The 27,891-nt window shown below is 41.3% G+C and overlaps 1 protein-coding gene across 3 annotated transcripts; it reads left to right on the top strand.

Annotated features, from left to right (window-relative positions):
• Positions 1-223: 223 nt before the first annotated feature.
• IQCE (IQ motif containing E) lies at positions 224-26,182 on the top strand. Of its 3 annotated transcripts, none has more exons than XM_066198080.1 (22): positions 224-380; positions 2,135-2,182; positions 2,792-2,834; positions 3,790-3,930; positions 4,224-4,355; positions 5,341-5,411; positions 5,939-6,052; positions 6,641-6,691; positions 7,201-7,271; positions 7,472-7,544; positions 7,941-7,990; positions 10,592-10,749; positions 11,214-11,269; positions 11,583-11,791; positions 12,491-12,595; positions 13,350-13,452; positions 15,686-15,781; positions 15,997-16,020; positions 16,887-16,982; positions 18,025-18,155; positions 18,848-18,963; positions 22,992-26,182. In XM_066198080.1, the coding sequence occupies exons 1-22, from the start codon at positions 339-341 to the stop codon at positions 23,123-23,125; spliced, it is 2,064 nt and encodes a 687-aa protein (XP_066054177.1). In that variant the 5' UTR covers positions 224-338; the 3' UTR covers positions 23,126-26,182. The 3 variants fall into 3 exon arrangements, with proteins under 3 accessions (XP_066054177.1, XP_066054176.1, XP_066054175.1); XM_066198079.1 differs by lacking the exon at positions 22,992-26,182 and adding an exon at positions 22,340-22,931 and having other exon boundaries at positions 276-380; XM_066198078.1 differs by lacking the exons at positions 224-380; positions 2,135-2,182 and adding an exon at positions 2,201-2,325.
• The last annotated feature ends 1,709 nt before the right edge of the window (positions 26,183-27,891 follow it).

Below are 27,891 nucleotides of genomic sequence, written 5' to 3'. Positions count from 1 at the left end.
TGTCCCGGCCCTCTCGGCCGGACGATCCCGGCCCGGTAGTGGAGCGGAGCCCTGGCAGGACCCGCTCCGCCGCCCGCCGGGGTTTCGCTCCCTGCGGGGCCGCTTGGTGTCACCCGCGCTCCGCGGCCGGGCCGAGCCCTCTCCTGGCGCTGCCCGCGGGCGCGCCGCCGCTCTGCGCATGTGTCACTACCCCGGTCGCAGCGGGTTGCCATGGTTACCGCGACCCGGAAGCGCCGCCGGGGGCCCATGGCCGCCCCCAGCCCCGAAGCGGCAGCCTCGGCCCGAGCGGGCTCCCGCGGCCCCGCCGCCCCGTGAGGCCTTCCCGCCGCTCTCCCGCCATGGCTCGGGGGGCCGGCGAGGCGGCCGCGGAGGGGGAGCTGGTAAGAATTAAGCGGCGGGAAGGAGGAGGTCCCGGATCTAGGCCTGCTTCCGCCCGGGCTCGGCTCAGGAAACGCTCCCGCGAGGTCGGGGCGAAACCTTGGAGCATCCCGGCCTTGCCAGGCCGGCCAGACGGTGCCTCGGAGCGGGGCTGGGATGGCTTCTGCCGCGTCCAGCCCGCGGGACTCTGGGCTGTGTCTCTCTGGCTACACCGCAGCACGGCACAGAGGTGACAAAGTCTCAAGCTGTGCTAAGGAAGGTTTAGGTTGGGCATTACGAATAATTTCTTCACAGAAAGGATGATTAGATATTGGAGTGCGCTGCCCAGGGAAGCGGTGGATTTACTGGACGTGGCACTCAGTGCCATGATCTGCGTGACAAGGTGGTGTTGGGTCATAGGTTGGACTCGATGATCTTGGAGTGCTTTTCCAGCCTAAATAATTCTGTGATTCTGTGTTGGCGTCTATTTCCCACCCCCTGAGCAGCCAGCTGAAGGTTTCGAGCCCCTTTGGGAGCCCCCACGTTCTGTTGTTGCTGCTGTAGGTGGCTCTGGTTGGGGATCTCTGCAGGAGCAAAGGGGCTGTGGAGGTTACCAAGCAATAGCGGTGGGGCTGTTTTTGCATGTTTGTGTCCTGGCCAATGTTTTGTTGTTACCATTTATCAAGGCTGAGCACCCTCCACGTTCTCTGATTGCAAACATGATAGCTGCAGTTAGGGAGAGAGATATTTCGGAACGAGACGCCTTAAAATAACAAAATTAATCAGTGTGCTGCATGGAGCATTGCCTCAGGAAATGAAAAACTGTATGGCCTGGTGTGTGAGGACACATCCCTGCTCGCTCTCAGCCAGCATGGCAGGCTCTTTAACCTGCTCTGTTGTCAGTCCTTGCTCCTGTTCTGCCAGCCAGGGTTTCCAAAAATACTTCATCCCCTCCCCTGCCTCTTAGAGGCAGAGATCAGCATCTGTCCAAAGATTGGTGCTGAATGCCACAGAGTCAGCAGCAAGTGGAAAAGGTCTTTCTGTGAGGGCAGCATCCAGATAATTTGAAAGCTAAGTGGAAATTTTCCTTCAGCTGTGGATATGCTTGCATTTGATAGGGAGGGAAACTTGTGGTCTTCCCTTGTGTTTTAGGGTTTTTCCCTCAGCCTGAGTGCTTTTCCTTTTCAGTATAGGAACTGAACAATCCCGTATCCCATAGGGGTAGGACAGGCGAGCAAGGAAGGGAAGAGCTGAGTGAGCTGCAGCTTGGATGGTGGAGAAATTCATGCAGAGCTGAAGGTTCAGCTGGTGTAATGCTGGGCACTGCAGTGCCAAATCTCTGTTTCCCAAGTGCAGAGTGTCCCTGCTCATGGCACAGGGGCTGAATCTGGATGATCTTTAAGGTTCCTTCCAACCCAAAGCATTCTATGATGGTTCGTTTCTGAAGTGACTTTCACAATATCCCAGAACTGTTTGTATTAGTACAAGTGATGCTGGCTTTTGCAGCAAGAGCCCCACCATCTTTCAGTGGTTTTAGCGTTTTTGAAAAATGGCTTATTTTTATCTTAAACAATTGACATTTTAGCAATGCAGTGGAAGAGAAGCAGAGGCTTTGGTCACAGTGTTTACTGTGAATTTATTTTCACAGTGTTTGAATATGTGTTTGTTAATATGTGTTTGAATTTATTGTGCTTCAGCTTTGTTGAATTGTCAGAGTTTTCTGGATTTGTGTCACAAGCAGTTGCTGAGTAGCAAATGTCCTGTCTGTGTTTCCCAGGGAGATGACAGCCTGTCTGTGATAACCTGCGAGTCAGACACAGCCGTGGTGAGTTTTGATGAATGCCCCAAAAGGCCCCTGGAGTTCCTGCTGTGTCTGTGTGATGTCTCCTGCCCACCAAGCACCCCGCAGAGAGGAGAGAGAACTGTGGCACTGCAATGGCCTTGAGTCACAAACCTCTAATTTCAGATGTAATTCTGGCTTCCACATTCTCAGCACTGGGGCTGCAAATTATGTTGGGCTTTATTGCTGTTCTAGCAAGTTGTGGGTTTAAGTAATCCTTTTAGAGAGTTTTAATGGAATTGAATAACTCCTTTAGCTAAAGGGTTCTACAGATCAGCCTCTTCTCTGGGATCATCTTGAATTTGCTGCTACTCATATTTAATATTGATAGGGAAGGTCTTATGTTCTGAGCAAGAATTGACAATTTATCTATATAATCAGACTTCAGTTGGCACCACCATAATTCTGGTGACCATTGCTGTGCCCAAATCTGCAGATGCTCAATGCTACTATTTTTCTTTTTTTATAGAAAAGGTTTTGTCTTAGAATGAAAGATGTTCTTAGAAAACGGAGATTGAAGGCAATTTTGAGATTATATTATGAAATCTTAAGAGATTAGTATTTTCAATACATAAAACCCCATTTCTCTTTCAGAAGTTAAAGAAGAAGATTTTTCACAAGCCTCCAAAATCGCCAAGTAAGTGTTCCAAAACTTTTTATTCTGCAGTTGCAAAAAAAGGATATCTTTGTGGGACACAGGAACTGGGAGCTTTACTTGAGACAACATCTTGTTGTCTTAGAGTCATCTCCTTAGAATTATTCACTGCAGTGTGCAGAGCACACCTGTGTGAGATCTGTTCTGTAACCTGTGAAGTCCAACTTGTATAGACTAAAGTAATTGACATTTATGGGTTGGTTGTAATTCTTGATTCTCCGGCATAAACTACTTTTTTTTTCTCATGTTATGCCTTCTGATTGCAACCATTCTGAATTTGTTTTTCTCCTTGTCTTTTTGAAGAAATGCTGATACTTGTTCTGTAGGGAGACTCTGGAATTACTGGAGCTCTCTACCATCCAGTCATAGATCTCTGTGTTTAGATTTAGTGGTTCTTGTTTCAGTTGTTGTGACAAGTTGTTGTTTTGTTGGTTTTTTTTCACAATTCAATGTTGTTATTATTATTAGATCTTCAGCTTTAATTTTGGGTTTGTCCTTTTTTCTGTAGTTTGTGGGGTTTTTTTCTATACTTTTCCATTTACTTTCCTTCATAGGCTTCTGGTTTCAAAGAAGACTTTACCCTAAGGTGTTGTTAATAACAGCATTTAGGTGTGCAGGTATCTTAAGGATGCCTATCCAAACTGTACACATAAATATTTCCACATGTGTTGAGTCATTCTACTGTCACTCTGCCTTTTTCTAAGCCTCTTCATTTTTGGAATTGTATTTTTTTCTGTTTAGTGGAGTTTTTTGGTTTGGGTTTTTTTTTTAATGTGACTGTCCCATTGCTCTGTATAAGCCAGTGTGAAATATACTGTTAAATTCTGTTTTTACAAGTAATAGGATTGAGTCTAGGAGCTTTGAAGAACAAGACAACGAGAATTTTAGTGACCTTGAGCTTTTGAAGGCAGCACTGAGATATTTTCTTTTGCTGTAGAATCTCCCTACAGCTCGAGCACACAACTGTATCCCAAAAAATCTGCAGCTTGGCGATCTCTGCAGGGAACGGGCAGTGCCGGTTTTGAGAATGCAGCTGTTAAAAACCCAAGGCAGATGTGGCTGGGATTGCTGAAACAAGGTATTATTATAGAAATGTTGTTTGCGTTTATGGATAGGGTTCACTGTTGTGGACAGCTTAACATATAAATTATTAAAAAATAGATTTGTGTTTGATTAAAGGTTACATAGGAATTAGTTTCACTGTTATTTATTTGGGTGGTTGGAATTATCTGATCTCGAGCACTGGCATTTATAGAGGGAATAATTAACAGCATCTGGAGCTTTCCATGTTGCATTTGCTCAGAATAATTCCACAAAGTTAATTCACAATTATCCCTGATTTTCACATTTTTGTTCCATTTCTCTTGGCAGGAATGAGCCATGCTCTGAAATCAGATGTTGACACGGGGCACATGCGAGCGAACGTTTCCAGCAGCACTCCGGAATATTTGAAGGAAGCTCTAGGAATGAAAAAGCCAAAACATTCTCGTTCTTCCAGAAATGGTAAACTCTGTAATGGTGTGGTAGATAAACGTGAATGATTTTTTCCCCCCTCTAAAAACACATATTGCTTAAGATCTTAGCTTCAGTAAAGCTAGAGCCATTTTAGTTTACTAAAATATATGTGTCCAAATATGATCCATGAGATACTTTTTGAGATTCCCAAATTGGTTAAGGCAGGGATTTCCAATTTTTTTTTGAGCAATGAATCACTATTAGCTTTCAGAACTTTTGCAAATTGCCATGCATTTGCAGCTGAAAACGTTGCAAATATAATATGGTTCAATGGGACAGCTGTAGACAATTTATTGTGACTTCAAAACATAGTTTAGGAACCATTGATAGAAACCATCTGCTTGCCTGAAATTCTATGTAATTGACTCCTTTTACTTCTCTAGAAAGTGTTTTATCATGTGGTTGTGACATTAAAATCAAACGAGTTTTATGAGAAGAGCAAACTTTCAAAGTTTTATTTTGCTTTTCTTAAAGGAGAACTGTAAACTTGAAAATTCCACTTCCATTTAAAATGACACCTATACTTTTACTGGTGATAGACAGTTTCTGGCAACTTTCCAGGATGATATATTTGTGCATGTTAAGCATAAATAGAAAAATGTATTCTAGAGATCTTCTAAATGTCTTTTGTAAATCTTTTGTAAATAATGGATTTATTGGGATGAGAAGACAGCAGTCTTCTGTGAAGTTTGTATCTTTCTTGAGATGGATATTTTAATATAGCACCAGAGAAGAGAATTAATTAGAAAAAAAATTGGCTGCAAAGTCTGGCAGAAGTTTCATACAGTAACACTTCCATTTCACCTCCATTTCTAAAATTAATTTCTTTGCTGATTTTTCTTCTTCAAGGAAAGAAAAAAAACCTAGTTTCCACTTTGGTGCTGTTCTCAATATTTCTCTTTAACTGCAAGGTTTCTGGTTGGTTAAAAATACCTCTTTTGGATCTACTTGTTTTACATACCCTTTTCTGTAGGCTACATTCCTGGAACTCCTGACTACAAAGAGAAAGAAGATATGTATGATGAAATTATAGAACTGAAAAAGGTACAGTTTCTCTGATACTTACAGAAAAAGTCATGGCATTGCTCCATCCTGTACATGTCCTGGCCTTAATGATCCAGAATACTTTGATTTCTACACCTTGGGCCATTCACCACATTTATTTGCATTTGTAATGTAGGGCTAAACTAAAACTTGTGTCTGTCTAAGACAATTTCACTGTGGTGATATGATTAGAGTGGGTTTTCTGTAGAGGTTAGTGCACTGTATGGAGGGTGAGGACTGGGCTTGTTGAATTCTGGGGTTACCTATAGACAAAAAGCTTGCCTGTAGTTGATCGTTTTTGTAAGGTTGCCTTTCTGTTAGATTTTTTCCTTTCATCTTCCCTCTGTCTCCTCCCTAAGCTGTCCTCTCCTGGTGTCTGCTCTGTCCAGTGTGATGGTTTTGTATTTTGGCTGTTTTTTCCTCTTTTTCCATGTCATCTTTATGATACTAGTTGGATTGGCTTTGACATCAAAATGTGGATTTTCCTATTTCTGAAATGCACTTAAGATTCTTGTCCCCTCTTTTAGACAATACAGGCTCAGAAGAATGAGGGAAATCGAATGAAAACGAAGCTCCGTCGACTGGAAGAGGAGAACAGTAGAAAGGATAAACAGATTGAACAACTGCTGGATTCTTCCAGGGTGGGTATTTCTTGAGGGAATAAAAGTGGGGGAAAAGAGCAGGAGTTTGTGGTGTGGTGACTCCTAGGAGTGATGAGCTGGAATATGAGAGGTGGTGTGAAGGGGTTTCTGGTCTGTGCAGCTCAGTTCAAAGGAAGATGATGCCAGGCACTACAGATAAATTCATTTAGCACAAATACCAATAATTTCTGAAGGTAAAATAAAAATGCTCTCTCATTAGGAGCCCATTTTCTGAATATTGTGCCTGAGAGTAGAAGGGAGTTAACTTCTTGCAGGGTGATGGGTTCACACAGTCGTGTGACCTGATCAGGAGGCAGAAGAGCAGCCTTGTCAGGCCCTGACAAGAAGCATTTGTGGTTAAAGTCACACTTGAATCTTACTGAATTTCTTGTGGCTGTCACTGTGTGCAGACCTGCATCTTGAGAGAAATGTGCTAATAAAAAGCTATGGGCATAGGGGATGCAGAGTTTCAGCTGTTGGACTGTGAAGTGACTGTGGAGTTGAGCAGTTGGAAAATTCTGTGGAAAGAGCCAGCAGGAGAATAGAGTAGCAGAGTTGATCACTTGCTTTTTCTGTGTTACTTTCCAGGGCTCTGAGCTGGCACGAGCTTTCTCAGAAAAGGAGACTGATAATGGATGGGTAAGAGTGTCTTCATCACTTCCTGCTTTCATTTGTCCTTCTTCCTCTTGCTAAGCTAAAACACAACTAAAAAATAAAATTAGGTCAGAAAGAATAATCGGTTAGAGAATCACATAACCTTTTCCTCTGTTAGCAGGTAAGGAGTCAGTAACGAAGATGTAGAATTAACGTTATTTTGGGGAGCTTTCTTTGTCATTGTCTTGAGTCTGTTTAGGGAGTATTCTCCCTACTGTTTGCTGCTTTGATGTTGACAAGGTAATGGGCAATGTTGTTTCTATCTTATGGTTGTGTATCCATGTTCTTAAACTCATTATGAAATCAGGCATCTGATTTCATCAGTGTTCCCTTTTCACAGGGTAGCAGATGTGTATGATTTACTAAGTACTGAAATGTGTAGAAATGAGTATATCTGGTTAGGTACAATTTATGAAGACAGGGCAGACAGGAATAGACCTTCTGTGAAGAGACAGATTATTCAAGGACTCATGAGCTCTTTGTTCTTTCTGTAGGTGGTTACTGGATTAAAGCAGAAGATTGTCAAGCTTGAAGAGCAGTGCAAGGAGAAAGACAATGTTATAAAGTATGACTTTGAGGGGGCAGGGGGTTGAGGCTTGTATTGGGTGAGCTCATAAAGAGAATTGGAAATTCATTTGTGTTTCTATTCCTTAAGACATTTTAACAAACTTCCAAGAACATATTGGCAATTATAAACCAAAACCACCAGGTTGCAGTGTCTTTGCTAATCTGACTGGATTATTTTTTGTGTTATTCTGTTTTCAGTGAATTCCAGGCAGACATGAAGACCAGTAATTTGGAAGAAGTGAGGTCAGCCATGGAAACCTACTATGAACAGGTATGTCTGGCAGGTCCTTCAGTGTGCATGCAGGACAGGAGGGTGGTCAGTTGTTGAGTCAAAGTGTAAATGGAATGTTTAAGATAAATTTCTTGTACCTTAACAGCAACTGTCCTTGGTAGCGGGTTTTCATAGTTATGCTCACACCTCCAGCTGTACGTACTGAAAAAAGGTTTTTCTTCAATAAGTTGAGTGTGTTAATGAAAAAGGGCAAATAAAGAGCCCACTGCACATCCATAAGTGTAATGTTGAAGCAAATATAACAGTAACCTGATTTTCAGGGATGGCATCATTAGCTCTGCCACTACCCAAAGAGTCTTGTTCTGATTTTCACCTAATGAACAAATGTTGCTGCTGACATTGCTAATGCTCCCTCATGGAATCTCTGTTTCACAGGTTCATCGCCTCCAGCTCCTCCTGGCCAAGTCTGAGACTATGAGGAAAAAGTATGTTTAATTCTTCTGATGCAAGTGTTTGCATGCATGTGTTTGATACATCACTTGTGTCCTGCTTTAACTGATGGAAAACTACTACATGGGAACAGCTTTATCATTTAGAGTGCTGGATTTGCTTTTTGATGCTGCTTTGCTTGGCTTCACAGCCTTGAAATATGTCTTAGTCACATTTTTTTGCTTGTAGATAGATCATTTTGTGCATGTGGAAAAATACCAGAGCTATTTTAAAAGTACATGATAAAAAAAAATCATGTGAAAAGAAAATTTATCTCTGTTACATCTTCCCTCATAATCACACCTATTCTGGCATCTCTGGTAATTGAAACAAACTCTCTGCTTGTTTGGCATTTCACACTTGAGTCAGTTCTGCATCTTGCTCTACAGTGTGTGCTGCAAAGAAAATGTTCTTGGAGTAAGCATTATTTTCCTTTGGCACAGAGACACAGACTTAGTAAATTGTGTCAGAGAAGCTGGTACTAGTGCATGACACTGGTGTGCAAGTGTGGGCACGGTGGTGAGGGTGAACAGTTTATAGAGGCAATAAAAGTTAAAGCACAAAGGCAGAAGACAAAGCTCCACTAAGAGAGCAAATTAAAAGCATCACTGCAAGTGAGTGTTATTTGAGCTGAAAACAGGGTAAGAGTGTCTTGTAGGACAGTAAAATTCGTTACCACCCCACTTCAAGATATACTTGACCTCCTAGTGTTAAGTACAGACAACTGTCTTCACACTGAGTGTAATTATTTAGATTGATAGAAACATGTGAGACCTCTTTAGGGTCATTATTTATACTGCTTGTGTTCCCTAATTCACTGTCACTCGTGGATTGGAAACTGCAATTTGTTTTGTCACTTTTAAAAAAAAAATAAATGCTTTGGCTCAGGCCTGAAGTGAGCAGCCTCTCGAGGCTCTAAGCCATCACACCTGATTTATTTACAGGTGAAAATGAGTCATCAGGTCTCTTCCTTGTCCTCATTTATTCATAGCTTCAAAAAGTGGTGGTCAGGGCAGTCTCTCTCCATTACGTGACTGTCAGTCTCCGCTGGAGAGGCTGAGCCCTGAAATAATAAATCATGGTGAAGGTCAGGGCTCTGGCATACTGAAAGAGTTGTCTGAGAGTATTTCTTTCATGATGCTTGTCTGGATTAGTTCTGGCTGGAGTGAATGGCATTTGGCTTCTCTTTCCCAGTGTTAATACTGAAGGATGGTTATTTATATGTGAGGCTGTAGTATCCAGTGGTAGCTAGAAGCTAACTTTTCTAGTCTTCAAAATCGGCTGAAATGGATGTTGTTATTTAGGTTTAGATGAGCATGAAATAATGTCACTGAGTGGTATGGTTAGGATTTCTGTCATTCCTGTCACTGCCCCATGTTGATGGTGTGTTGTGTTTTGGTTTTTACTCTTTTTTTTTCCCCTCCTGTCTGGGACAGCTGTGTGAAGAGGCATCCATGACATCTGGATAGCCTTAATTTGTTTGTTTTTTCTTCATTTTCCTTTAATTTCTAGAAAGCAGATCAGCTAAAAAATCAGCCTTTCACTCTGATGTGCTAACTGTAGGCTGTCTCCCCTTTTACCTTGTAATTATTCCAATGGATGGGATGTAAGATTCCTTCACTAACTGTTCTGTGGCTGTCACTGACAGGGCCAGTTGTGCGAAACTAAGTCCATCAGTTCCTTCAGGCCTTTAGTTCCAGAAGTAAGTTTTTAAGAATTTTCTCATAGCAGTAAAGAAAAAATACTTCATCTCACTAAAAATCTGTTTTGTGAACAAGTGTTACGGCTTTGCACATCTACAAGCTCAGATTTTTCCCCCCTCTTATTAGAAAAAAATTTAAAATCCCTGTAGTATATTTAAAGTAATTTTAGCACATAACAGACTTTCCCATTTCTGATGCCTTTCATTTCTGTATTAGCTGTATTCTTCAAATCTGTTCCAAATCTCTCTGGGGTTTGTAGACACAAGGAGTTTCTTTTACAATAGAGCACCATTCCCAGTTGTCTGAAAACACACTTGGGTGTTGGATTTGTTTGAGAGTTATCCCATCTCTGTCTATCCCTCTCTCTCTCCCCTCCCCCCCCCAATCTCAATGTCTGTTAATAAACAAAAGCCATTCAGAGCCTGCAGGTTGGCTCTCTGTGCTGGACAATTTTGTGGAGGAGTCTCACTGTTGGCTGAAGTGTTTTTTAAATCAGAGATTCACAGAGTGCTGGTAAAGCATTATAAGTTGGTTAACAAAACAAACAGAAAATAAGATAAACAACATTCATACAAGTACCTTTGTGCATAAATGGAACAGAGTGGGGGAGGAAGTAAAAGTAACAAGTGAATTTTCTATGTTTCAAAGTATCTTTTTTCTTTGACGCAAATTAAAACAATTGTGGAAGTGTTGAGCAAGATGATCTTTGCGTGCTTTTTCAGAAAAGGTGACTCTTAAGGAAAAAAAAAAACCTTGAGAATTGTTATTATGAGGGAACTGAGGCTGTCAACTCAGCCATCTGACTTGAATAGTGAATCTGCTCCACTCTTTTTAATGCTGCTTCTTTGTTCTGTGCTTTTAAGTTAACTCTCTGGTTTTGACCCCTTTTCCAAGTGCAGAGGGCAGAGACACCCAAAAACGACTGAAGGCACTGAATGCTGCTGTGCTGAGGCTGTCCAGGAACATCAAGGAACTGCAGGCTGAGAATCAGAGGCTGAAGGAAGATCTGGGTCATGTGCTGAGCAGTTCCCCTCCTCCCAGTAAAACAAAAAGTACGTGCTAGAAAATCAGGGGGCCTGGGGCAAGGGGTTTGGGGACATCTGAAAGGTGACAGCAGCACCCTGCAAAGGTGGAAATAAGGGAGTTATTACAAAGGTGAAGATTCAGGAGTGGCAATGTTGGAATGAGAACTTTCTTTCAGGAGTCTCTGATTTCTCTTGTCACATCTGTGTTTCCTCTGTTGTTGTCCCTGAGAATTCTAAACTGGAATTGGTAGAGGAAAATTTTTCAATAGCTGCAAACTAGTGAACAGGAGTGGCTTATATTGATTTCAGAGCTAATTGGTTTAGAAGTCAGATATTTCAAGCCCATTCTCATTTTTTCATTGGTAGATATTTGAAGTTGGCATTCAGAGATCTTTAAATGGTCTTTTGATATGGCCAGAAGTTTCAAAAAGCAGGAGCAGTGTTGCTCCATGGATATAGTTACATGTTTAAAGCTTTATTATTGTATTTAGATTACAGTGAGTGGAGCAGACAGAGGCTGGTGAGGAAGATTTCAGATCTAGAAAAAGTAAGTGGTCATAGTTAAGTGGCTTTCTTACCTGTCTGGGAGCAGAAAATGAAGAACCACTGCCTTATGCTCTTGGCATGTTGACCTTTAATGTCTCAGCCTTGTGCATTCTGCCTCATACCCATAACCTGCTGCCCCTAGCATGAGCCCTCCCTCCCTGTTTTCTTTTATCACACTTGCTAGATATAGATGCACATTTTAGAATTAACCTCCATTTGATCTTTTCTCACGGCCTAAAAAAAGTCATTTCATTCTAAATTTAATTTTCTTTTTGTGCCTGTGTGTGTTTTCCATGTAAATTTACCCTGCTTAGAAAGTGTGTGCCATGGAGAGCAGCAGGGTGTCCTCAGCTGATAGTGAGGCATCACAAGTGCTTGCTGTGTCATCTTCATCTTCTGTGGATCTGGATCATCCAGCATCCCAACATTCAGACCATGGTGAGGAATGCTGTCACCTCCAAAGGCTGGTGAAGAAACTGAAGAGTGATAAGAAGGCACTTCAGAATCTCCTGCTCAGTAAAGAGTAAGTGTGACTCTGGTCTGGGATGTTCTTCTCTAGGTGTGAATTATTTCATCATTCATGTTATAAAATGATGTAATAAGTACTTCACATTTTCAACTAGCAAATTAATTTTGAGAATCCCTTCAGTTTTTATTTCAAAAGCTTCTTTCTAATCCTACTTGCTTCATAAAATTACATTGCAGAAAAAAAAGCCAGAGGATGGAAAAGGAGAATTTCTGCTTGTTTCTAGCACATTTTTCAAGGCTTTTTTTTCTGCCAACCACACTGAAAACCCTTTGAAGGGTTATGTGTTTATGCAGCACTTCTTACTCGAATTGTGCTGTAAAAAATTGTGTGGGTTTTTTTTTTCCAACATGTTTTGTCCTGATTTTCCACTTGGACTGGTTGGTGTGTCTGGGCCTTGGGTCAGGTTAATCTGAGCACTGTGAGCAGGGACATGCCCACAGGGAGTGTGTTGGTGACATTCTGCCTCCTGTGTCACCTCTGAACAAAAATGCCCCATGAGAGCATGTGGGGAGGCCTTTTGCTCCTCAGCAATGGGGGCTTGCACTTTGCTTGGTTTAAAAGGAAAAATTAAACATTTGGTTACTTTACGAATTTGAGAAAATCCAATTGATTTAGAAGTTTAAAGAAAAAATAACTACTTTGTGGAAGTGTGACTGTCTTAGATATCACTTAGATTTCCTTGTACCTTTGTAGATTAGATATCAAGGAGTTACTGCAGGCTAAGGCTGAAGTGGAGCTGGAGCTGCAGAAGTGGCAGAATAAGATGGAAGAAAAGAGTACAGAAGAGCAGACTTTAAGGTAAAGCATTTTGTATTAATAGATCCTCTTGGAACTCCCCCCAGAAAAATCTCCTAAGGTATAATTCTCTTTTGAAGTGGCTCAAATTTGATAGGAGTTCATCTGAACTGCAGGAAGCTGGGGATTCTTTTAAGCAGAAGTGTTTGGAGGGGTGGAGTAAGTTACATGGGGCAGAATTCTATAGAGTGCTTTTAGAGGAATTGGAAGACTAAGTAGTATAGTAAAAATAAGATTTAAATTATAATAAAAATTCATAAGATAAAAGGAAAAAGCTTTTATGTTGGACTCAGACATTTTTTCTCTAGGGAAATGTTGTACTCTTTACCTTAGCCTGTGTTTCTAGACCATTGCCTCTGTGTCCTTCCAGTTACTCCTTGTGTTCTGTACAGCTGTGAGTGATAATCCTGTGCAAGGGAGGCACAAAAAAAGTGATTTCGATATTGTTTTGTGAGAAAGGACTTTGACTGACAAATATAAAACTGTAGCAGATCTAAATACATTATTAATAGTATCAAGGCTACCACAGGAACCTTGAGACTTCTTAATTTTAACATAAGGCTGTGCTATGACAGATTGAGAAGATGTTATGTGTCTGTTACTATGAGAACAGGTGTCATCCGGAGCAGTTTCCCTCTTTGGTCTTAAAAAACAAACCCAAAGCAACCAAGTGTTAGGAAATAGGTTCAGTATTTTCAAAGCAGGGTCAACAGAAAATTTCTATAAGCTATAAATATCTTTGCTTTTCCAACCATAGTGAGGAAATCCAGAACCTGTCACAGAAACTGGGGAAACTGGAGTTAAAACTGGAGAACGAGAAAAGACAAATGGCAGAAGATACAATGGAAAAGCTTAATAAGGTACAGCCACATTTTTGTTTTTGTTTTTCTTTTTTCCTTGTGCCTGATATGGATTTCAAATGGAGCTGGTAGTGTAAAGAGCTGCTAGCTGTGTTTTTTCAGAGATGCATTAAATCTTGTCATAGAGATAATGATGGTTAACTGCCAATATTTGTTGGAAACAAGTTATTTCATAATTAACACGGCAACTTGGGGAGTTTTTTGTAGTGTTCTGTTAGTGATCCTCTGCATTGCTGTTGCTTTTTTTTCTTGTTTAGTGTAATGTTGCAAAATACTTAAACTCTTAAGTGTTTGGGGGTTTTCCCAATACTTAAAAAAAGAAAAAAATGGTGGTTACTTTTATCTTCTTACAGCATCTGAGGCCATTGTCTTATTTCAGTCTGGTTTTGTAGATGGAGGGAGGGAGGTTTTGTAGGAGTTGACAGATGGATAAAGGATGGAGAGACAGGTAAATGTGCTCATTGGCAGACTAGCAAAAGATAAAAAATCCCTTTTCAGTGTTTTTTTCTGCTGGCCAGGTGGTCACTTAGGGCACAAGAGCTGTCCAGTCAGAAAATACTCACTTGCTTTTCTGTTAGGATGAAGTGAGGTGCTTTTTCATGGGAAGATTTACAGGATGTAGAGCACTAATCATCAGGGAAATTGAGGGGGTTTTAGTTCTGCTGCTGTTGTAACACAGTATTTGAGTCAAGAATTAAGGAAGATGTCAATACAATGAAATAAGTGAGCTTCACTTTCAAGTGACGTTTTCCTAGAGTTGAAGTATTCATAACCTCTTCTTTCTTTTTTTTCTGATAAATATATTCATGCATCTGTTAATCCTGGACAGTCTTAGATGTGACTCTGTAATCAAATGTGGGTTTTGTGAAATATGTCTGAGCTTGATATCTTTGCAATCTTCTGTCCCTCTTCCAAGTGAGGTAATCGGCCAGTAGAGATGGATGGGCACTGACGGAGCTGCTTTCAGAGGCACTGTGGCCACGTTAATCTCATTTCACTGAATACTACTTGGAAATTATTACTGGGGATTTTGATTTGCACTTAAAAATAAATAGACCCTGAAATACATGTAGTAAAAAACACTAATAAAAATGTCCAGTGGCTTAAGAGGGTTCTGGTTGCTGATCTACTGTGCTATTCTGTAGGTTCTCTTCTGTGTGTTACAGGCCCATGGATGCTAGAGGATGTTTTGAATACCAAATAACTGGAGTCTTTAAAAACAGCCAACAAACAGCTCCTTTTTCCCTCTGCAGACTATATATATTCTTGGCCAGTAACCATCCATTTATTGAAATGTTCCCATTATTTGTAATTATCACTAAGTTCCAACCAATTTCTCATTTTAATAGTAGGTTGTCATTTTTAATATGACATGATCCATTTGCTAAACTTAAGCCTGGAGCTCGGCGGTTTTAGGTTATAAATAAATCCTTTTCAGAGAATCAAGAGGGTTTTTTTCAGAGTCTATATAAAATCTCTTGTTCTTCTAGTTAAAATTTTACACCAACAAATTAAATTAGTCTCTTAAATTTGCAGTTAACTTTTGTTTGGCAAGTGAGGTATGACAATTAGAGTGGGATAATTAGGGATCTAAAGGATCAAGTGGTGAGAGGTGGAATATGCAACCACACCTCGGGAGAAATTATTGGAACAAAACCTTGTTTTATTCTTGGTTTCTTCCTTTTTCCTCTAATTAATTTCATTAAGATAGGAGAGTAGATTTATATCAACTTACACAAGCCTGGTGCCATACAATGGCCAGCTCTCAGTAAGCTTAAAGGGATGATTATGGGGCCACAGTTGCCAGGATGAGGCATAAGAGACCTCCCTGGTTAATTAATACTTGTCTTTCCTGGAGAAGAACTGCAAAATCAGATAACGTGATTTTTGTTCTCAGCCTGTTGATAACACACAAATCATTTCTGAGCAACAAAGCAGCAGGTTAGTGCCTTAGCAATGCACAGAAAAATGGAGGAGTATGTGCAAATGGAAACTTTTTCATTCCCATACCCTGCTGAGGGCTGAAAGGGGGCAGGGATGTGTTTCACTCCAAGAGTCATCTCCATGATGAGTTTGAACACGAGCTGGATTCAGAACTAAGAGTTTCCTCTTGAACTTCCTTCTGCCCTGCAGGCAGGATGAGCTCTGGTGCTGATTTTCCTGAGTCATTTGTAATCTGTTCCCTCACAGCTCTGTGTCTTTACTGTGCTAACTTAGAGATTCTCCTTTGCAGGCTCCACCAGTCTGCACAGTTACAGGCAAAGAAAATCACAGGAAAGAGCAAGCAGCCAAAATTATCCAGAGGTACTGGAAGATGTACAAAACCAAGGTGAGATTCTCCTATCAGGGAACAGCAAGGACGTCCCCCTCTGAATCTTACTCTTGTTTTAGCATCTGTTCACACATCTTGAAAGATTATTGGGTTTGGCAGAGGTTGGGACAGGTGTTTTCTGTGGCTTTTAATTATTGGGAAAATTTGGCAAATCTTTATTAGCTGAAACTTGTATACATTTGTGGCATTAACAAGGGCATTTTTCATTTCAGAAAGAAAAAATTGCTCTGGATGAGGTGAGTGTGTTTATGACACCCAACAAAGCAGTACAACGGATTTAATTTGTATCAAAGGGCAAACAACCAAGACAGTATTTGTTCTTCAGACAGGCTATAATCTTCCTTCTGACATCCTGATTATGTTTCATGTATTTTTTCAGTGTTTCCCTTTTGGTGTCAAATTTTCTATACTTGGTACCTTCTGCAAAAACTTACGAAAATTCTGAACAAAGTCTGATACCAACAGACAAGAAAGTTTTTCTGAATGAGATAATTCTAATCATGATTTAATTTTCATTATAATTTTCAGAAAGACTTGAAATAGGATTTGGAGCTTTTGCTAAGGAGAAATGTCTGTGAGAATTATGAGGATATTGATGAGTTTGTCAAACAAAGTCACTCCTTGATGAATGTTTTGAAGAAGGGTTTTAATTAAACTGTTTTTTCCAAATAGTACAATGTAGCATCTTACTTTTGCTTCTTCCAGAACATTAAAAATCCCTCTTTCAGAAATTAGAACTAATTCTAACCACATGACACAAACATGCTGTTCTAAATGCTTTTTCTTGATTTAAACCCAGTAAAATCTCTGAGGGGAGTGGAAGGCCTTGCATTCAGTGTAATCACCACAAGGTCCTCCAGGCTTGGCTTGGTTTCTGATTGTAGCAGAACATCTCAGAGCCCTCTGGGTAGCCAGAATCTCATGTGGGAATGGGAACATGGTGCTGGGTTGGTGAAATACAAGCTGGTGCTGGCAGCTAGAACTTCATTGATAGGATCAGTCCTGAACACCTCCCAGATGGAATTGAAACCCCAGATCCTGGAGGTGTAATGTCTGTGGGTTATCTTTCAGAAGAGCTAATGGCCACTTCTCTCCATGGCAGGCAGTTGTTGTGCTGCAGGCAGCCTTCAGAGGACATTTATCTCGGCAGAAAATGCTGCTGGATATCGGGGTGCCTGATGCAGAGTCTTCCACTGAGGTAATTGTGGGGGCACGTGGGGATCCCAGCATCACTCTGTGTTTATCTTGCAGTGTAAAGGACTTTACTTCCAGGCTTAATTGGTTGAATCACCTGGTGATCGTTTTAATGTGCTGGTTGGCAACACCACTGTAATTCTAGAAAGATAGCGAGCTCATTCCCTGGCTTCCCTTCTTACTTTCTGTAGTTCACACTTTTTCTTAGAAGTAAAGCTGTAACTTCTCAGCCTTGTGGCCTGTAAGACTGTAAACAAGTCTTTTTTTTCCCCTGGGTCTCCTATCAGATAACACACCCTTTAACTCTTTAATTTGGAGTGCTGTTCAAAGTTTTACCTGCTCTCAGGGGTTCACTACTCAATCACTGGAGTAAGAGATAAACTTTTTTCACCAAAGTTCAGCAATAAGAATCTGGAAAACATCTTTTATTGGATTGAAAAGTAAAGGAGTCTTGGTGAGGCATGTTCAGCCCAAAGCTTGCTGTCCTCGATGATGTCCAGTTTGCTCCAGATTAATTAGTTCTGCATATGAAAAAATTCCCTTACCAATTAAACATTCGGTTTCTGTAAATCATTTGCCAGGTTATATGAATATCCTTTGGACCTTTAGCAGGCTGTAGTTAATTTGTAATTCTCCATCCAGCTTGTCCATCTGATTGCACTTTCCACGCTCTTTGATTCTGGTAAGGTGGCCCAGTGTAGGAGCATTGAATACTTGGCTTGATACAAACAGAAGATAAATCCATTATGAAGATTGTCTTACCTCCTTAATCTTCAAAAGGTTTCCTTCCTGGAAAATAAATGAAGTTTCCTTGCAGGTGTCTGTTCTTTCATTAATTGAATGCTGATGCTTCAAAGCTTACATGATGATCAGATTTGCATTTCCTGCTGATTTAGTCTTACAGAACCTTAAAAACTGCAGACCAAAAGATGGGGATGTTTGTTCTACTGCCAGTTTCACGATCAAGAGTGAGATTGTGAAAGGTTCTGTCAAGCGTCTGTGCAATCTGTAAAAGGTCAGTTTTCTTTAATCTGATTGCTTTGCAGGACTCCTGCCTGTCTTCCATGTCAGACTCCTTGAGCTTTTCTTCTGATTGCAAGGAGAGAGATGAGATTGTGACATTCATCCAGTCCATTTTCAGGGCTCACTTAGCACGTACAGGACTGCTTCAGGAGAGGTAAGCAAGGAGTAGATACTTCTGCAGTGTGCGGTAGCAAAATCATTTTTATTACAGGAGAGGAGTATTTTTTTAATAGAATTTAAGTGTGGGTTCCTTGACAGAGAAGGAGAACAAGGCCATTGTAACAAAAAAGACAAGGGAGAGCTTGTTTCTGAGAAGATTCAAAAGATGTGCAACTGAAAGGAGCTTTGTGGCAGCAGGAGTCTTCCCATATCCTGCTACATGTTCTCTTCCATAGCAGTGAGTAAAAGCAAAGCGAAATAATTACTCTTTGGAACAGAAAGGTTACTGTTGTTATCACACAGATTGCTGATAGATTTGCTTAATGTGTGAATCTGAAGCTCTGACATGTGCAGGTGAAGGGTTATGTGGGGGAAGAAGAGGGAGAAGCTAGAATCCCATCAAGTCACTTAGCTCAGGCAGGGTGCAGGGATTTGATTACTGCTTAGGTTTATGGTGACTCTGTCTTGAAAAATACTTCCTTTCTCTCCAGGGTTTACTGCTCTGAAAGTTTTTAATGTTGGCTGCCATGGTTACAAGGAGAGTTACGTGGCTGTCACCTCTGTTTAGTGTCTGGGTTCACTTCTACAAGTGAAAAGCAGCAACACAAGAAACTTTGCAGCACAGCCTGTGAAGAGAGACTGCAAACGCAGTTCTGGGTCTCATGCTCTGAGTGTGTCTCTTTGCAGGCCCTCTGTGTCCAGTGCCCCCAGTGGGGAAGCAGATCCTGCAGTTTACATCCCAGAGAAGAAACCAGGCTCAGCAGCACTCCAGAGACCTTCAGTCCTCACATCTCCTCTTCCTGGTAATCTCCCTCCCCTGTGTTCAAAAGTCTGGGTGTTTTGAGTGAGTGCATGCACAGTTTTATAGAGAACATCTGCATGTGCACACACATGTGCATCCTCGTACTCCGTGTGTGTGGCTTCATTTGGTGACGTTGCTTCTACTGGCACGTGCAGTTCCCCACACAAAAAAATAAAAGCTCTGGCAGTCTCAGCACCAGCTTCTTCACAGTGCTTTGTCTGTTTGTCCCAGCTGTGGTTTGGAAGGTCTCTGTGGGGTAAGTGGTAATTATTGAGGGAACGTGGTGTTCCCCTGTATTGCCTCTCTGCTTCCTTTTCAGCCCTGTAGCTGGAGCGTGGTACTTCCCATCACATTTTGGGCCCTTAGCCATAGAGAAGCTGAGAGCATTTCCACCACCCTGACTTAGTTTCTGCAGAAGACAGACAGACATCTGCTAAAAAGAGCCATCTTGGGCAGCCATGTGCATTTAGTCACGTTTTTTCCAGCAGTCTTCAGTTGATGCAGTAAGGGGGGAAAATGAAGTCCTGGATAACATTGCCAGCAAGTACTACTGTAATACAAATGAGAAAATCTGTCTCTTTTATGGCTCTTGTGCCATTTGGTTTTCTTCTTGGATTCTTTATTGGTGTTTGTGAGAAGATGGAGTTAAAGCCAAAGATGCTTTTAGGAGGATATTGGAAGTACTGAGTAAGAAAGGCAAAACAATGCTGCAGATAAGACAGTCTTAGACATGCAACTTCAAAGGGGTTAAATTGAAAAGGGCTGGTTCTGTCCAGAGTGGGATATTTTAGACTTTTATGGACCAGTTGGGGGGAAAAAAGGAGCAACTTTGAGTATGACCTGAGAAACACTGACTCAGTTGTTTTTGTCAATGAAAAGCTGCCAGTCCCTGCAGGCTTGCTCAGAGACAGAGAATGCTGTAAGCAGTGAGGCTGTTTCTCTAAGATGGGAGATGAGGAATAAGCCAGATTTGCAGGGCTTGTGAAAACAGAGGTAACACTTCAGTGGAAGAAAATGTGTTTAAGAAACTTCACGGTGCCCCGTATTCAGAGGCACATTCTGCTTTGTGAAGGAGTAGGTAGTACTTGCTTCTGAAGATGTTTGAGTTTTGAGTGACTTTAATTATGTTTGGTGGTAGTATCCAGGAAACAAAATAGTGCTGCAGCACCCTGTTTTGCCTGAGCTCCTACTGCAGTAGTCATTATTGGCGTGCTCACTCTAAAGCCAGGGTAAATCAATTGTGAGATTCTACTCAAAGAGAAAGAATCCCTTAAGTGCTTAGTCCTTCTAAGACCCAAAGAGGAGTGTAAGATGAGGCAAGTCCAGTAAACACAGTTATATGAATACCAGCAGAGCACAGTCACTGTCTAGCTATGAAGTCTCCTAAGCTAAGTTTCATTGCAGATGATGATGACAAGTTGATGAGTGAAAAAGTTCTGGAATAGTTTATACTGGAAGAGAGAGAGAGAGAGAGGAAACTACACTTTCAAACTTTCTTCCTTGCAGTCCTTTCCTGGTGATTATCAAAAAGGAGTGACTGGGAGCAGACCAGGTTTTGTTTGCTGCTGATTTTATGAATGTGGGAGATGTTTTCAAACTCTGGGATGAGGACAGGATGTATCCAGGTGGTTTGTGGAGAGGCACACTGGGGATGTGCTTCTGTAACTGCTCAGCTGCCCAAAGACTGCCTGGCACTGAGCTCTCTGAAGTATTAGCTCCTGGTGCATGGGAGTGTTTAACCAAAATCTCCCAAAATTGGGAAAAACCTCCTAAAAGAAGGAGAACATCCTGGTGTAAATGCAAGCCCTCAGTGATCTGTTTGGTTTATTGCCATGTGGGTTTATGTAGCTTAAACTAAAGTTAAAGTTAGCTGAAAGTCCACTCCTGCCATTCTGAGCTCATGACTGATGCAAAAATCCACTGGTAAAATTGGGGTTTTGATGGTAAATTGGGATGTCAGTGGTCATGCTGCAGCTTGGAAAGGATGTGAGACAAGGAGCTTGTTGAGCAGCTGAGTGATTTAAAAGCAATCAAATTCTTACAGCTTTAAATCATGCAGCTGTTGAACAAGTTCTTTCTTCATTTGTCCCAAGTCCATTTATGCATTTCATGACCTCTAGGTCTTAAAATGATCTTAAGCTTTCAGTCAATATCTGTATTGCAATAAATCATTTCAATTCACTACCCTTCTGGCATTATTTTAAGAGCAATGGGGAAGATGACAATGTGTTTGTAAAAACCTTATGCATCTGCTAGAATGAATGTACGTAATCCTGGTGTAGCATTGCATACTTCAATTCATTGTTTGCATCAGGTTAGATGTCTATATTTTCTAGGAAAATAATTTCTTTTTTAAAAGTGTATTATTCAGTGCTGCTTTGCTTGTCTTCAGGATTTGGAGATTTTATAAAGCCATTTCTGCTGTTTCCCATGAAACGAAACAGATATTAACAATTCAGCCTGTGAAACTTGGTGTTGTGTTTTGTTTTGTTTTGTTCTGTCAGGGGAGTGACAGGAAGGAAGAATATGTTCTGTACATGCACAGCAATCTTGATTAAAAGCAGTGTTTCTCTTTGCATATTACTGACCACTCTGGCTGCAACTGTTAACTTCATTTGAGACTTTTTTGGAATCATAACGAATTTACACACAACCCTTAACTCTTATCAGTGCTTACCCTTCACAAGACCAAGATAAAGTTGATATCAAACTGAAAATGAGGAAAGGAAAATCTCATGTCAAGAGGAGGATATGATCAAGGATGATTTGGATAATATTAAGCTATTTCATGTATAATCATGTGTTTCCTTGCTTTTTAGGCTGAGGTCAATGTAATTAATGGCTTCCCTGCATCCCCCTTGCCATTCACAGGCTCTGTCTGTCACTCTTTTCCTACTCCTGGGCCAGTTGTGGTCCCTTTTCTTTATTCCATGTTCCACTTTCAGTGTATGCCTGCTCTTCCATACCAGGGTATCTTTTTTCCTTTGTCAGGAATCTCTTATTTCACTACAAGGCCCGTGGCAGGTCTGTTCTCCCTGGGTAATATTCTCTGTGTGCCCTCCAGTTCAGGTCACAACCTCAGACTGTGGCTTCTTGCCTGTTTCCTCTTTCTACCACAGGTTGTCTTGATTTGTTTTCTTCTCTGGGAGAGTCTTTTCAGAGGATTTATGTTTGAAACTGAAAAATAAGTGGAGCTGAGGGAAGAATATTGTGCTAGAAGGTATTAATAGCTGAGGGGAGGATATTGTGCTGGAAAGTATTAATAGCAGTCATCATTTAGTTCCTGCATCTCTTGCACAGGGGTTGTAAGCTGCTGGTTCTGCTCTTCTTGTGTCAGGGACTTTGTCCATACTCATTTTATGCCTCTGTTTCTCCAGTGTTTGCTGGAATCATCAGGAGTATCTGTTCACAACCTGAACACTTCTTCAAACACTGCAATCATTGAGATGCATGGAAACACATCCAGGAAAATAGCAAAGGAATAAAATAAAAAATAAAGGGACAAACCCAGCAGTGTGGTCACTATTTTTATTGTCATTACAGTAGAACAGCATGTGAACAGTATTTTGGGTGTTTTACATGCATAAGGGTTTAAGACAGTGACTGACAGCTTCTACTTTTTTTGCATCTATTTCCCTTTGTTCCATCTGTACCTAAGTTCTCATTGTGACCTCTTTGCATAGTTTAAGCTTGGGTCAACTTTTCCTTTTCTGGCCATTTAATAAATATTTGGTTTTGACCTGCAATGGCTTCAACATCAAATGGCTTTACTTGGTGTGTGTAACCCCTTGCAAAGATTTAAAGGCAATAAGAGAGCTCATGCATGGTCAGTGTGCCAGCTCAACCCTTGCTGTGCACTCTGGTTCATTAAAGAGGAACAGAAATAGCTCCATGCACAGAAAGATCAGAGTCATCCATAACTGGCTGTCTCCAGGTAAGCTAAATGGCTCAGAGAACACCACACTTGCACAAGGGTTTGTTTTGGTCAGTGTTGTTTGCTGATGACCTTGTTTGCTGGAATCATTTCAGGCAGGTGCTGCTCTGCTCCCTGTGTGCCCCTGGATGAGGCTCACTCCGACGACTCTGATGATGATGATGATGATGATGTTGTTGTTGTTGTCCCTCCCTTGCTGCAGGTGAAGAAAAGCTACACCCACTTCTGAGGTTTGGTACCAGGCTCTGGTGATCTTGAATTATTTGGTTTCACCAACAAAAGTGTTTGTACCGAGATCATGCATATCAAAGATGGGGAAGGGGGGAATATCAGCCTCTTTTTAATGCCAGTTTTGATATGTTGTCTCTGCAGACTTTATGGCTAAAAGCCACTGACTGACTGTTAACCTTACCCTCCTGGTACACAGAGAGTTTGGATTTAAAAACTCAACCAAAACACTTTAATGTTTCGTTTCATAATGAGGATTGTAAATTCAATTGCCAAATTGAAACGAAAGCAATAAAGCCTTAAGATACTAAATGTCAAACAAAGTTTTGTTTCAGGTCAACTAAAATAATTTCTTTAATCAGAAAGTGATCAATGACATAACTCCAGTTTTTAGCCTGTGTATGCAAAGGGGTACAACTGGTATTTGTTACCTGTGCTTCACTATTTAAAAATTTTACTGTATAATATTTTAGTATCTTTTTTGTTTATTTTTATACTGAACATTTATTGTCTGTGCAGACCTTGTAAAGGCTTTTAGAAAGCCATTTCTTTGTCTTAGGGCTATTCTAGGCCCACTGTATCAGCTGGGTTTTCTTATTTATTGACCTTTTCCATGTGTGTGTACGATGAGATGTGTAGTACTGTTTTGTGTTGAAATGTCTGATGACATAACCAGCTTTTGGGATTTGTCGGGGCAGGTGTGTAATAGCAGGAGTGTGCTGTGAAGGGCTACCCTTGTGAGTGTTTTTTCTGCTTAAAAGGTCACAAATTATGTATGTTTTGCAGGGTTAAAGTGTAAAAATAATTGACAGAGGGGCTAGAACTGTCTGGAATGTTCACCTGACTACATTGCGCATACCTGATCCAGGCAGTTTGGTTTGGGAGCAGAAGTGGTAGGTTGGATTATAACAGAAATTAGGATCCAGAAAAAGCACTCACAATGTAATTATCCTTGGAAAGACCAAAGGCCTGATGGGCTGTTGAGAGGATTTAATCTGAGGGGGTCACTCCAGATCTTCTCTGCAGACTATACTTTTTGACTGGATAGTTCCTACTGTTGCACCAACATCCTTCAAAGACATTGAAATGTGTGTGGGTTTTTTTAAGGTGAGCTAGATAAATCAAGATACTTATTGGAAGGGGAAATTAATTTTACAAGCACGTGGTGAAGGTTTTCTGGAAACACTAATGGTTTCTTTGTCATCAAAGAGTAATAAAGTCTCCTGTAAACAGAAAGCACACTCTTAAATATAAGATTTTTATCACCTTTTCTAAATTAAAAATCAGTCTCCACTGTTTCTCAGAATACCAATAAGTCAGGGCTGTCTCAGTTCTGTGATTTCAATGAAGCACTATCTGAGGCTTATCAGAGTTTGTGCCAGTACTTGCAGCCAAAGAGGAAACTGGATGGCTGCAGCACAATGCAGCTGATTTCATTTAATCCCATCGGTGGAAATGCTGCCTGTGCTATTTCCAAAGGCAGTTTTGGGAGCTCTCCATACCCAAAGCAGTCTGAAGAATGTCATTTGCACTCCCACTGGGTAAATTTTTCCTGCTGGTGCTTTGGTCACATGACTGTCATCTGCAGGAAGGATAAAAAAATATTCATAGAAGAAAAGGGATAGAATCCTTCTGGTGGGAGCTGAGATCTGTTTCCTTCTTTTTCTAGAAGTCGGGTTAAGAAGGGTCATTTTGCTAAATGGAAGCAGTACTGAGTTGTTGTGTATAATATTTCTGGTCTGTAACTGTGACTCTGTCATGGATCTCTCCAGAGAGTAACCAGAGATGATGTCTGACACATTAAAGGGAGAGTGTGTAATGTGTCAGGACCAAGACTGATACCAAATACCTGCCTGGCCATCGTCCTGTAGGGAAATACTGGGGCAGCAAATGCAATAAAGAAAACATTCTTTTACTTTACTGTGCTGTAATGAGCAGTATGACAGTATTGGGAAGTTGATACAGAGCAGAAGGGCTTGTGTTGGAGCTGAGCATGTGACCAGCAGCAGCAGCAGCACTGTCAATAGACAAATTCTGGGATAAATGGGAGATAGGACCTTGGCATGACCCAGACACAGGCAGAAACCAGGGTGAAAAGGAGCAAGTGTTTTCTGGGGTGAATCAAAATCTGTCTAAAGCTTTCTAAATTTGGGGTTGCTATCTCCCAGCCAGCAAAAAATCTGATACTAACCTTGAGATGGCCTTCAAACTCATGTCTTACTTTGGAAGATAATTATGTGTTCACTACTCATCAGAAGTTTGACGTGGTACCAGTAGGAAGAGAAACCTGCACAGTGTTAGCCTAATGTGTTGTTCTCTTGTACACTGTGATGGAATGTGTTGGAGGGAGTAGAGATTGGCACTAGGTTTGGTTCTGTGGTTACCTCTCTGAATGCCAGCACCCATAAGTCTGAGAAGAAGTGTGGCACAAAGAAGGAACAAAATGTTAATTTTTTGAATAAATGGCATTTTTCCTCGACAGGGAGCTGAGGACAGTAAAAATCAGTGTGGCTCAAACCTGCCAAGGTAGGCCCAATACAAACACAGTTCCTGGAAAACAGCTCTGTAAAAAGCCCTGGAAACCTTATGGGGGTGTCAAGGTCTTGAATTAAAATTAAACTCTCCTGTATCCTGTGTAATCTAAAAGCACACTTCCCATTCTGTCGATATGGAATAATGTTTCTGACTTAAAACATTCTGCAGTTTACAGCAGTGTTAGTTAGAGATTGTGTGTGAGGGCAGAGATCTGACTTTAATGGGACCTTATCTCTCTTGATCTCTTTTTGCCCTTAAGTGCCTTTGCCTGTAAATCTTTACTGAGGCATCAAGACCTGAAAACTGTATTGTTTCCTGCATTGCTCTAAAAATAGTCCCTGCACAGGCAACTTCTAATGTAGTCAAAATGGAAAAGGATTAATCTTGGCATAAGAGAGGACCATTAATTTTTATGATCTTTTTAATATTTAGAACTGTGCAAGTATTTTATATAATTTATTTTGGGATCTTTTAAAAGCTAAAACAGTTGCAATGTGTTTTCTTTGAACTGTTGGATTTTGAAATAAAGTTTATAACTGAATGTTGATGTGTTTGTTCTGATGCTGCTGTATTTTCATTGCCCCTCTGGCCTCTGCTGCCCACTCCTATTTTCTCTTTGCACTTTTATCCCTGATTTCCTTCTTGGACAGTAACAAGATAACTGAAACATGGAGGGTGTGAAATTTCTTCTTTCTTCTTAGTGCAGGTTCAAGGTTGTCCCATCAGGAATGAGCAGTGTTCCTGCCCAAAGCCTGGTGGAACTGGAAGAGCTGATGGGTTTTAGCTTTAAAAAACTGGTCTGGCTGCAGCTGAGGGAGAGCAGGAGACTACAGAGTTCAACAGTTTTCTGTCAGTGTATCTCCTCACCCGGGTTAGTGTTTGCTGTTTGTGAAGCTCTGGAAGGAGCAAGGACATGTGCATTCCTTTCCAGGTCCACAAAAAGTCTTTAAGGAGTCTCCAAAGAAGTCTTATGCTGGTTTATGGAAGTAGAAGACCCTGTTAACTGCTGTAAGAACATGGGAATCCTGCAGTCATCCTGCTGTCAAGCAGAGTCCTTGGTGTAGGACTACAGCAGCCATGAGAGTACAAGATGAGACAATCTTTGTTGGATGATTATATTAATTAAATTTCACCTTTTTTTTTTTTTTCCTTTCCTCTTAGCTCTACTGGCGTATTCTCTGGGTTTCTTACAAAGAACTTCAATTTTAAATCTTAAACACCAGAGGTAATTCATGAGGCATGAATGGAAAAATTTGGTATTATTTCTCGGAGCAGACTGGTCTTGAATTCAGTTGAAAGCAATTAGACATTCACACTTAGTTATATTAAGCCATAATTTGTCTGCAGCTGAAGTTGGAATGCCCTTGACTCTTGCAAGCTTTGGAGCATCTCTCTGTGGTAGGTTTGTCAGCTAATGAATTGCTTTCCTCATACAGACTTTTTAAGGGGAGAAAAGTGTCACTCAACGGGCATCATTAAGACCTGCAAAGAGCAAAATTTCCGTGTTAGACTCCAGGTTTTTAGGGAAGGATTTTCAGGCATGGTTGGTGGTCAGGTGCTGCATCAGTTCCTCTGATGTTTCCCTGTGTTTGCTGAAGTGCTGCTCTGCTGGTGGAGGCAGTGCTGCCATCCCCTTCCCACGGCCTGCCCTGGTTCTGGTGTGTGTGGCACTGGTTCCACACGGTGTTCAGTAAGCACTGCTGCTGTGCTCAAGGAGCAGCTTTGAACAGTGAGTGTTGCTGTGTTCTCAGGAATTCCACTCTGGTGTTGTCCACTGCCCCTCCCTGCCTGGCTCTCCCAGTTACCTGTTTCAAACCTGAGCATTTGGACTCCCCCTGCTCTCCAGGACAGCGCTGGTGGTGTTCCCCTCACCAGAGCTGTGTCTGAACCAATGTCCCAGCTCCCCTCTCTTTGGGAGGGTTTTGCCTCACACACATGTTGCTCTGGGTAGCACATAAGCCCCTTTAGGGCTTTCACTGCTGGTAGTGTGAACAGAGGGGTCTGAAAATCTTTGCTCAAAATGGTCTGGACAGAAGCAGGAGGGACATCATGTCCATAGTCAGGGGCTGTCTTACCTCCCTCATTATCAGCCAGACAATTCCACACCCGGATCTAATTCCTCTCCCCTCCTCAGCCCATCAGCTCTGCAGCGCTGAGCCTCTGCCTCAGCAATGTACCACAGCTTGGAGGTCTTTGCTGTAATGTGACTTTAGGGATGAAATACTGTAAAAT

This window comes from Chamaea fasciata, unplaced genomic scaffold (genome assembly GCF_029207755.1).
Source record: "Chamaea fasciata isolate MVZ Bird 193981 ecotype frontalis unplaced genomic scaffold, bChaFas1.0.hap1 SCAF_16, whole genome shotgun sequence".
In the NCBI taxonomy this organism is placed as follows: Eukaryota; Metazoa; Chordata; class Aves; order Passeriformes; family Sylviidae; genus Chamaea; species Chamaea fasciata.
This window is presented reverse-complemented; position numbering and strand designations above follow the sequence as displayed.